At 38.5% G+C, this 12565-nt stretch overlaps 1 protein-coding gene across 3 annotated transcripts in view; it reads left to right on the forward strand.

Annotated features, from left to right (window-relative positions):
• Positions 1–7924: 7924 nt before the first annotated feature.
• Positions 7925–12565, forward strand: part of gria1b (glutamate receptor, ionotropic, AMPA 1b) — a 62312-nt gene continuing 57671 nt past the window's right edge. For all 3 annotated transcript variants that reach the window (XM_019276216.2, XM_019276217.2, XM_019276218.2), the window contains exon 1: positions 7925–8241. In XM_019276216.2, coding sequence (XP_019131761.2) covers positions 8136–8241 — 106 coding nt within the window. In that variant the 5' untranslated portion in view covers positions 7925–8135. The remainder of the gene's footprint in view (positions 8242–12565) is intronic.

Raw genomic sequence — 12565 nt, forward strand, 5'->3', positions numbered from 1 at the left:
GTGTCAAAGAATCACGGCTGTTGTGTTAAACCGTAAGAAGAACGCTCGAGGAGGAAGTTAATTTGACCTTTGCATTGACGGCTGTGTTAATTAGACCACGCTGAGATGCTGCCATGATTTGTGGCAATTAGAGTGTTTGATTTTATTCAAAAGGAGGTCTGATTACACCGAGAGGAAAGAAAAACAATCCGCCTCCTACATATTGATGGAGTGTTTGATAATCAGTCTCACTTCCTGTTTTACTGCAATATTCCACCTGCCCGACTTTCTACCCGTTTGTTCCTGTGTGTTTCTTTGTTTGGATGAAGCAGAGAGCTGCACACTCGTTGACATCCTGATCTTCACCTGGAGTTATTTCTAACCTTAACCCAAAAAAAGAGTCTGAACACTCAAACCCTTTAACAAAAGTGTCCTCATTCTTCTAAAATCATCCACATTTAGAAAACATTTTACTTTTACTGCAGCATATTCACACCAGAAAGAGAAAATTGATCACTTTAAGGCATAAGATGAAACACTGTTATAAGAAGATGGTTTTTAGGTCATCATGAAATATAAACTTCATGTTATAACAAGAAACTATCCTTATAACATCCATCCATTGTGTCCAAAGTATCCAGGATCAGGTTGAGGTGGCTAAGCAGGGAATTCCAGGGCATTTTCCAGGGCACATGGGATATTTAATCCCTTCAGCAAGTTCAGCAACCTTCAAAGGAGGCATCCAGATCAACTGGTGAAGGAGCAGCAGTCAAAGCTCCCTCCGGATGTCTGAGCTCTTCACCCTATCTCTAAGGCCATCGAGGAAACTGATTTTGACCTTATTGTTTCTGTCACTACCCAAAGCTCATGACCATAGGTGAGTGTTGGAACATAGATCTACTGGACAATTGAGAGCTTTCCTTCAGGCTCCCTCTGAACCACAGTGGTCCATCCAGTACAACATCAACAATATTGCTGAACAGTCCACACCATTTTCCTGTCAATCGCGGACAGATGTGGAGATACCTAAACTCCTCTGCTTGAAGCAGTGACTCACCCCCAAGCTGAAGGGAACAATTCACCATTTTCTGGCAGGAAACCATGTCCATAGACTCGAAGGTGTTCACTTGTCATAATATACTATTTATCTTGTTATGAAGTGAAATATGTGTAGCCAATTGTAGCTAATGAACAGAAGAAAACTTCTGACACCTATATCATGAGACGAGTGGATCCAAAGTTCTGAAATAAACTCACGCACACTGTCTAACTTGCAATAATATAGATAGATAGAATACTTTATTTATCGCCAAAGGGAATTTCTTTCATTGCAACAGCATTCAAAAATATTCATGAGAAAAATATATGGACTCATGCAATAACTTGTGCAAATTACGTCCATCAGCTCCAGAATGAGTCTCCTCTCTCTGCACAGAGGAGTTGATTATGTTGATTATGATGGATTAGGATGAACCATGGAGCACATATTGATAAATCATACGTGTGATCACTTGAGAGTTGAGACAAACTTGTACAGCTTTTATCTGTGAGGATGTGTTAGCAGCTGTTGTTGTAAGTCAGTCTTCTGCGGCACCTTGTTCACTCTTAAGTGAATCTCTGCAGTCTTGTCATTAAGACTAATTCATTCACATTTATTGCACTTTGGTGTCTGATCTGTTTCTGGGTCAGATTAAATCAGTTTGCTGCCGCTGCAGAGAGAAACACTGCATGCACAGCAAGACACGCCGTCTCTGCTGTTTCAATGTCTTGTTAAAACGTCTCCGTCACAAAGTTTTAAGGCGTGTTTATAGATTTCAGTGCTAGCCATAAGTTAATTTTTATCACTAAATAAATATTCAACTCTTTAAAGCAAAGAATAAAAGACCTCGAACTCGAGGTGTGCAGTTCAGTTCACAGCTCAGCCTGCAGGAAGGAACAATCAATAACAACAATGGCTTTACAGTAGCAGTTATATACAGTTATAAAGGGTACATGGTGGCAGATATAATGGATGTGAACCTTTGTGCTAAACTGCAAAATACAACAAGCTATATTTTATGTTGAAGGTAAATTAATGTTTAATGGTTCTGGCACAAAAGTTTGTTGCAAAAAGTGTTGCGCAGCTGTACACAGAGATGGAGAGTAACTAAGTAAGTACAGCTCTGAGGTACTTTACTTGAGTATTTCTATTTTACACAATACTTCTTCTCCACTACATTTATTTGACAGATATAGTTACTAGTTAGTTTTCAGGTTAAGAAAGTTTTAAGAAAGTTTATAAAAAACACACACACTATATATTAAATCAATGTGTAGCTGTGTCTTCTTGTCACAGATTTCTATGAGTTGTTATCAAGTGGCAATCTCTATGGCTGTGAAGTGAAGCCAGTGAAGTGGAAGTAAAGTGCCAAAACCTGCTTGTTTACAGCCTGGTAGAAAAAATAGAATAGCTAATTTCCCTGTTCAAGACAACTGTGGGGTGATTTGTTATATAACTGTTCAGAAAAGGACTTAAAGTTATGCAGAATTAACACTGTGGCCGCTTTGATTGAGATGTAGGCTGTACAGATGGCTTGTTTGACCACCCAGGCGTCATCAGCCCACCTTAGGTCAACAGATGAGCTTTGACGTGGACAAGGCAGGACTGCCAGCATGGCAGCAGCCAGTGCCACAGATTTTAAGCTTCAGAATGGCTCTTCAATAACATTTGGGTGACTTCATGCATAAGCTGTCCCCCAATAAAACTCAAAGCTTCACACGGCGTCACATAATCTGTGGTGTCAGGACACAGAATGCAGGAAGCCTTTTAAGTATGTATGATTGTTAAAATTGTAAAGAAAATACATATTGCAGACAGAGAAATCTTCCTACAGTTATTGTGTTCACTGTTTGGGTTAATTATCAGTGGTTCTGTTCTGTTTTAGTTATGCCACTTAGTCAGTTCACTCAGTCAAACAAAAGGGTCCCTGAAGGAAAACATTACAGCAACCAAAGTAATCAAAATCAGTGTCACATGAGACCATTTGGAAGTAAAGTAAAGCTCTGCAGCGAGAACAGAAACATGCACTGAGCTTGAGCAGCTCTCCAGCTGTATTCCCACATGATGATGTGAACGTCCATGTGCGGGTCACATCGGCTGAAAGGCTGTTATGTAAATATAAGTGACAGGTGAGACTTGGGGAGGACGGAGGGGTGACAGAGAACAACAGAGCTACGACATCAGCTGTGAACGTGCACTTCCCTTCCACATCTATGATTTACACTCACAGGAGGAGAATACGAGCGCTGGGCGTTGTAAACCAGCTTTTACCCACATTACATACACTCTGCATGGGTACAATAGTGCTGTGTGGACATAATGCAGTCATTATTTATTCATCCCCCCATAATTCTTCACGGAAAACTATAGATTTAAAGCATCATTCTTTCATGAGCCTAGTGGCTGTTTTAGATGATTTCATGTATAGAAGTATTGTATGTCAGACCTGAAGGGAACAACAGTGGCTTTAAACAGCAGCTGGTGGTTTGAGATTCATGTCGAACAGCTGAGACTGAACGGCAGCACAAAATGTGATGAAACAAACATGACATTTTAATTGGAGGATGAAAAAAATTGAGGAGTTCATATCGTGCTGTGGGAATAAGCTCTAAAACATGGAAATAAATTAACACTTTAGCATGTCCTGGTCTCAAAGTCAGGGAGGTTATCTTAATGGAGTTTTGGTTAGATGGTTTACAATCTTGAGAGTTTTACATGTGATTCTATGACACAAAATATGTCAGTAAATACCCAAAAGCTTTTACGTGACTTAAAAAAGGTCCTTGCTAACAAGTAGCTAAATGAGTCAACAGATGTTATCAGAGACATTAGACCAGGTCATGCCGAAAACTTGTGCCTAACCGTTGCGGGAAAGAGGGAGCTGAACTAGAAGGCTAAGCTCTCAATTTCATCTGTTCCAATCCTCACCTATGGTCATGAGTTTTGGGTAGTGACAGAAAGAATGAGATTGCGAATACAAACAACCAAAAGCCTTAGAGATAGTGTTAGGAGCTTGTGACCGTGGTGTAGTTTGTTTATAGCATAATGTTGCATTCATTCTTCAAAAATCATAAAAGTGGTGTTTATTAACGGTGGAACAAAACGTGTGAGTACAACACGTTCTCACTCCTAACTTATAAAATACAGCAATGTATGTCTCTACACTTCAAAATATGGTACTGTAGGTACTCCTCTAGTGATTTCTGGTTCCAGATTCTGGAGCATCAAATTTTGAAGTGTAGAAAATTCTAAGTTGAATACATAATGTTTCGTTAAGCTGTAAATTCCCCCAAAAAAACACCCCACAAATGCTGCTGTAGAATAAGAGTCTTTACGATAACATCATGATGAATATATATATATATATAATATAGATAGAGAGAGATATATAGATATATATCTATATATAGATAATATATATATAAATCCAGTTTTTCTGACCGCCAAATATTCAGAAGTCACTCTTCAATCCCTAACAAAGCTCACCTTGTTCTTCCAGGGAGGACAGGTTTTATCACAGTCAAATCTCTTACAGATCTTATCGGTGAACAAACATCAACTAATCACCGCCGCCCATCAGCAGGCAGCCGTGGACTCAGATTAGACTGTTTGATGTAGCTCATGTTCCGCCACAGATAAACCAGACGTCTCAATGTATATGCTGCTTGTGCTGCTTCAGCTAATTTCACGAAATGCTAATTAGGGACTAAATAAGCCCAGGAGGCAAAGAGAGTGGATGCCTCAGCTCATTGATGACTTCTTACTGTATCACCTACTACTGCTACTTTTGCTAGAATTACTATATTCCCTAACTTATTATTGATATCGCTATTAGCGCAGCTACTGTTAATATCCATGTTGCTTCTGCTCCTGCTAACATTATTTAATTTACCACTACTGCTAATACCACTGTTCCTACTTCTACTGCTGCTTCTCAAACGAACAAAGCTGTTTGAATAACAGACTTACCCGAGTGTTCATAACATACGCCACAGATTTGCTGACACGCTTTCACACTTGATTTTTTTTCAAGAAGGTTACATTTTGGGCCAACTGGACTTGGTTGTAGATCGGTTAAAGACGTTTCAACTCTCATCCAAGAAGCTTCTTCAATTCTGACTTACTAATCTTGACCCATGTAAGGCTTCACCCATATCACGGTCTTCATAGGTCCCAATGCAAAACAGACCCATGGGAAACCTACCAGAACCCAACATACATACATTGATTTAAGATTTAATCCAAAGGGGACCTGGGCCCCGTCAGACCCGATCTGAACAGATCTGTGGATAAGTAGACCAAAATGTGGTTGACGCTAACAGAGAGAACACCTGCAGCAGAATGATTTCCTGTGAATATGATGTACCATGTAATAAGGGCTTACAAAGAGCATGCTTAAAACAATTCGTATCCACTCGGACTAGCTTTCTGTCTTGCCACCATCAATTCTGGTCAACACAAAACGGACAAGAAGTTTTCAGGAAGACTGAAGAAATATGTGAAGAGAGTTTATTTTCTCTGTGTCAGTTTACAACGACCTGTACGACTGTGTCAATCACCTTTTTTCTATTGGCATTTACCTGCATGACTGTATTGTGTGTTTTCCTCGCTACTGATGCTGCCAACATTACTGTAATGGCTGTTGCTACTACCGGTTTTACTTTGCTTTTATCTGCTGATGCTATTGAGTGCAATCAACTTTCTTCTACCAAAGGAAAAAGAAAATGCGTGGCTGGACCATGATTGTGATTTAGGTTTACTAACGCTTTAATAGCTCAGTGAAAGCTTGCTTGGTTTAGGTAACATTTACAACAAAACACATCAAATACCCAGCTGCTGGATGGAAACAGATAAATGAGAGCTGTTAGTAATGAGAACAAGGCGTCTTCAGCAGGAGAAGTTGATCGTTTGTCTTGTTTCCAGTGGATCCACCTACGCTGCCGTTAGCCTGTTTGTTGAGTGCAGATAAATTAATTAGGCAGGGATGTGGATGAAAGAGGGTAATCGTTTTCCTCTCTCTCTCTCTCTCTCTCTCTCCCTCTCTCTCTCTCTATCTCTTTGTTTTGTCTCAGTAAATTGGCTGGCTGGAAAGTGAATAGAAGGGGATTATCAGCGTCACCATTATTCCTTGTGTGGGCAAACTGTGTAGGAGGGCAGCCATTTTGTGATTAGAAACTGTGAAGGCTGACAAGTTATTTCCTTTAGTCCTGATAAAGGAATTATTCTGAACACTTATAGTGTACTGTAGCTAATTTAATCAGAATAGGAAAATCAAAACAAAACCTAAAATACACTAGCAGCATTGGGACAACTGTGCAACCATTTGATGGATTGCCATGACATTTTATATAGATTTTCATGATCCCCAGAGGATATATGCTACTGACTTGGTGAACCTCTTTTTTGGTGATCCTCGCTTTTCTCTAGCACCACCATGAGTCTGGTATTTTGTCATTTTGACAGTTTCCATGGATCTATGATTTTGTGGCCCCAGTTGTACCACCATTGTGGATAGTTGTACACGTGTATTTGTTCTGTTTACATTACAAGACATAGTAGCAAGCTAATATTACATACTAGTCCAACAGTAAGAAGCCTAGCTGTCTGTCTTTCATCCTTTTATTTCATGAAGCTCTTGACAACGACTAAAAGTCAGTCCCATATTTACTCTAGTCTGACGGATTCTTGCTCAGTCACTTTCTCTGTCAACGTTGCTTTCCGTCTTTCACCTCTGTCATTGCCTGTTTGTCCAGCTCTGGTTCTGAAACGACACCAGCTCTGCACCATCTCTTCATACCCTCAAGAGAGGGCCTGTAAACCTCCTCTTCCCTGTGGTCCAAAACACCTGTGATACAAAACAAACAACACTCACCTGATGCTCTGAATTCACAGTCCAGGAAGCCTGGTTAACAAAGTGAGCTAACATTAACTAACAGCAGCTACAGTTCACAGCAGTTTACTTTACTGTCCATCAAGAAACTCTGTAAATCACAGAGTTGAGGCCAAGAAGCTGGAGGACATCAGAGTGAACCAGAAAACATTTTCTCCATTAAATATGACCCAGTTGCACCAAAATCAGTTTCGTCCAGTGGGTCCCACCCTAGGGTTTGGGTTTGAATCATCTCACCAGATAAATCTGAGTGAGATGATTCATGGCCGATGAACGAAGAAAGTTCTGATAAACAAATCTGTTTTTTCTCTAATCTGACACTTTAGGCGTCACACAGCTATTTAAATGACACAAATGACAACGAGCCACAAACATCTGAAACATGACGAGGAGGTCATGCTACTTGTCTATCATCACAAGTATCATATATTTCTAATCTAAACTTTCCAAACTAACTGACCAGTCTGCCTACTGAGTATCAATGTCTGTCTGATCCTTTTAAACAGATTTTAAGATCTAGACTGAAAACCAGTGGAGGAATGGACCTTTACTATCAGTGTCCTGGCGCTCGGGAATGACCTGGAGATCAGACAAACCACATAACTTTTTGAAAATATACATTTTTATTGCTTTTATTTTATTGTCCTTCCATTTGGTTCTGTTTTCATTGTTGTGAAGCTCCTTGTAACTGTTTTGAAAGCTGCTATACAGATGAAAGATATAATTTTATATCTGCTTAATAAATATGATGGAGTAGAGGTATGAATAAGCATAACATGGAAATACTCAACTAAAGAAACACTGCAAAATGTATAATCGAATAAAGTGCATTCTACCACTTCTCATTGTGAACATACTGTATAATTGTAGGTTGTATATTTTTTATAGCATAAAGCTCATTTCAATTGCCCAGAGAGAGAGAGAGAGAGAGAGGCAAACACAGAAGGGAGAGAGAGGGGAGAGAGAGATAGGGGTAGTGGGTACAGAAACAGTGAACAAACACTCTGACACTCAGAGTCGACGCGGCAGCAGACCTCTGCGCTCCAAACATGGATGTTTGATAAGAGGGAAACATTTATATAAAGAGAACAGAGAGAAAGCAGTGGACTGAAGCCGGTGGATGTGTGAGTCTGTAGCCGGGCTGCGGTGGATCTGTGCCGGCCCCGGTGTGAATGGGATTACGCCGGTTGTTGCGCGTCTCCTGTCGGTGCTGCTGCTGGAGGAAACATGCGGCTGCAGAGCTTCCCGGTCCCCTCGGTCATCCTCTTCCTCCTGCCGCTGCTGCTGCTCGGGTTCTGCAGCGGCACAAGTTTCCCAAGTAACATCAACATAGGTGAGTGAGAGGCGGGTGTTGCGTACGCCCAGGGGCGCACCGGGACCAGCTGGAAGACTCGGCTGGATCTCATTTTTTAGATTTTTTTAACGTCTTACATCCAAGATTATAACTCACAGTCTCTGTAAGACACACATTTCCCTATATTTCTAATATACTTATACAGTATCTTGTATATACATATAATGACGCACTGTGTACGGATCTGAACTATAACAACTGTTAACATATTACTCATATATTTATATTATTTTTCATATAATATTTGGACCTAAAATTAGCTTTGGAAGCCTAATTCTCAACAACACAGTGCTGACAACAGTGATTTCCTGTGTTGTCCTGTAATATTCCCATGACTGGTCCCTGTAATAATCATCTGATATTGCTAGAATATTACTCTTGTCCTGACTTATATCTGTTTAGGTAGTCCCACTCTCACAACGCTGCTGTAATAATGCCTGTGGCCGGGATTCCCTCTGTGACTTACAGTGTGTGTTAGTATTCATATATTCATGTTGTGACTTACAGTATTTTCTGTAAGTATCTTCTTGCACTTTGATATTCCTGCAACATACAGTAAGTGAATTAATGTACAATACCCCCTTAATTATGTAGTGTGATTGAAACTGAAGGAATTTTGTCTTTTACCTCGTCTATAGAAATATAGGAATAAGCATGATGGACAGAGTCTGTCTATAGAAATAAAAGAATAAGCACCATAGATAGAGTCTATGGAAATATAGGAATAACAACCATGGACAGAGTCTGTCTATATAAATGAAGGAATAAGCACCATGGACAGAGTCTATAGAAATATAGGAATAAGCATGATGGACAGAGTTGATAGAAAATAGAAATAAGCACCATGAACAGAGTCTATAAAATATAGGAATAAGCACCATGGACAGAGTCTGTCTATAGAAATAAAAGAATAAGCACCATAGATAGAGTCTTTGGAAATATAGGAATAACAACCATGGACAGAGTCTGTCTATAGAAATAAAGGAATAAGCACCATGGACAGTGTATTTAAAAATAAAGGAATAAGCACCATGGACAGAGTCTATAGAAAATAGGAATAAACACCATGGATGGGAATCAGCATATGAGAACACATATGGTTAAAATCTTAACCTGTGAAGTACGTAGTAACTAAAGCAGGCACATAAATGTAGTGGAGTAAAAAGTATAAAGTAGCATAAAATGGAAATACTCAAGTATTGTACTGTACTTGTGTAAATGTACTGATCTTTTCCGTCACTGGTGAAGACTGTATTGTTTATAAGAGGACACTTCTGTTATGTAAATTAAATTGTCTGACATGTTTTTAATTAATGTAATTAACATACAGTATATGATGATTCTCCATGTCATCATCTTGGTCGTTGCTCTCTAAATGTGTCTTGTAAGATCTTGTCTGGGCACCATCTGGTACACAACACTTCTACTTCCTAATCTCTGCATCTTTTTTTCAAAAACGTCTTTCACTGTCACATTCATATGATGGATAAATCCTCTGTCAGCTCTTTTCTTCCCATTTGAACCTTGACTGGTTTGGTCACATTCAGTGTGGTTCAGGCAAAGGTGGGTTATAATGTGATTCATGGGACCACTGGTCCAGACTCCAACTGTAGTTTCCTCTCAGGTTTGGTGCCAATGTGGCATCAAGTCTAACTAACCTGCATTGGAATAAAATCAGTATGAAAAATGAGTTGCATTGTTTTTTTTTTCTGTATGCATTTATTGAGTCAGAGCCCTTCTGCCAGAGCAGATGGACTGCTTCCAGCCTTTATAACCCCAGTGAATAAATCATAATAATATTCCTATAAGTATCTCAATATTCTAGTGTTAGCAGTCTTCAAAATGTTGTGTAAAATAAAGGAGATACATTGCTACGTTTGAAAAATATCAATATAATCCAATCAAAATCAATATGAAATAAAAAAAAATAATCATCAAATGACTATTATGAAAGCTAATGGACATTTTATTGATTAATGTGGGCTTTTCCTGTAATATTCTTAGTCACTTGAATGCAACAGCATTACATTTACCTTTACTCAAGTATAATATTAAGGTACTTGTACTTGGCTTTTACTCTTTCACTGGTAAATATTGTACTTTTCAGTTCCACTGCATTTATCTGACACTTTACTTTAAGGATTAAATTCTTCTTGTTCTCCTACCCAACAGCATAAGCAATGCAATATTTAAATTAACTCTCTAGACCGGTGTACTGAGGCATCCATTTGATCTTGCAATCTATGTATGCTAACCTTGAACATCTATTTAAATCCCGCTGTTGACCTTTACTGCAGAAGAGCCCCCCAAAATAAACAAACGCTACAATTACAGTGCCAACTCGACATTAAAGGTCCTGTGTGTAAGATTTAGGAAGCTCTGTTTACCATTCACTTGGCAGACATGGAATATAATATACACAAGTATTTTTTTATTCATGTATAATCTTAAAGAAATAAGACTACTACTGCTACTGGCTTCTGCAGGTCCTCTTCCATGGAGTCTGCCATATTGAACAGTAGTCCAGAGCCACCGCCACCATAGTTTATGTTGGAAGAAGAGGATGAGGCAACAGGGTTGCAATCCTTAACTACAGTGCTAGATGTCATTAAATCTCACACACTGATCCTTTAATGCATCAGCATTAGTAATCCAGTAATGTAATATAAAATAGTTTAACACTCATGTGCCGTTTTCTGCATTATGACTACTTTTACTACACTGTTACAGTATGCACTTCCTGGCGTACTGTGCTAATTTGGCAGTGTAGTGTTGTTCTTTGCTGAATTGTAAATGTGTGGAGCTTTAGCACCAATATTTGACCACCAAAATATAAATATTAAAAATATGTACAGCTTACATTTGTATATTGAGGCCACTGCAAATGCTTTGGCTCCAGTAGCTTCATTGGCCTCATTAAGGGTATTCACGGTACTCATTTTGCATCATTGGCAGCCATTAATAATAACTATAGATCACAGCCAGTTTTCTTGCTGATGTTCTTGTTTGTTTATATAACTTGTTTAGATAACTCCAGGGTCCTCTATATGAGTTATTGTTTTTTTTAATAGGGCTATTAAACTGCAATTGTTTTATAACCAGTTAGAAAAACTCCTTGAAGTATGTTTAAGTGCAGGATTTTAATCATCCACCACTCAGTATCACTTGTTTTCTTTCACTGTCAAACATACAGAGAGCAGCAGTCCATCAGAGCCTGTCATTGTATTAAGTTGAAATGTGGTAAATTGTAAATAGCAAAGCAACCTGAAGTTATAATACAATACTTTCATTTATGGTCCTATTTTACCAACAATTCCTGAAGTGTTATTTGTATGAAATGATGCACAAAACGTGTAACCTTATAACATATACGGTATACATACAAAATATATATATATATATATATTTCACATTTCTTCAGATAGTGAAGATAAATGATTGACTTCAAGTCTACTCGATTAATTGTCAGTTCATAGATTTTCTGAATTTATTCATGTTTTTATTTATTTGTTGGATCAGTGTCATCAATTTTCTTGTTTTGTTTGATCAACAATAAAACATTTGGAGAACTTGATTTTCCTGTGACTGTAGCGACAAGGAAACATAACAGATTCTCAATATTGGGAAGCCTGAACCAGAAAATGTGCTTGAAAAAATTATTTTTAATATTATTAAACTATTATTCAACATGATGATTAGTTTTCCGGTGATTGACTTACTGATTGATTGACTAATGTGAGAACAAAGAGTCATGACAATGAAAATAAAAGTAAAAATTCACCAGAACAATACATACAGTCAGTCCATTAATACAGAAAAGGAATTTGTTCCTACTTCACCACAGAGAAGACACGATGGGTAAATCAGTCTGGGTTTATGTGTTCAGATAATTTCCCTCTGACCCTAAAGACCATTATGTTAAGGGCGTGTAAATGAGCGCTGAGAAAAGAGGCGTTTAACAATGATTACTTAACAGCTGGTGGCAACTCCAACAAACATAGCAACATGCCAACAAAAGCAAGGAGGGAAGAGAGCGACTGCGAGCAAGCAGACATGGATGTAAACGATGAGCGGTTCAAGTTGTTTAAAGGAACAGTTTGACATTTTGGGTCAATGTGCTGATTTGCTTTCTTACTGAACTTACTTACTAAGATGAGAAGATTGATGTACAGTCAATTTAAAGCCACCCTTAGCAGTTGGTTAGTTTAGCTTAACACAGTCGTGTGTCTGCAGTACAGACTCAATGTGCACACTGTAGTTCAACATACTTTTATGTTAATAAACAGTAGTTTGTGCCTTTTTG

The sequence above is a fragment of the Larimichthys crocea genome, chromosome XXII (genome assembly GCF_000972845.2).
Source record: "Larimichthys crocea isolate SSNF chromosome XXII, L_crocea_2.0, whole genome shotgun sequence".
Classification (NCBI taxonomy): Eukaryota; Metazoa; Chordata; class Actinopteri; family Sciaenidae; genus Larimichthys; species Larimichthys crocea.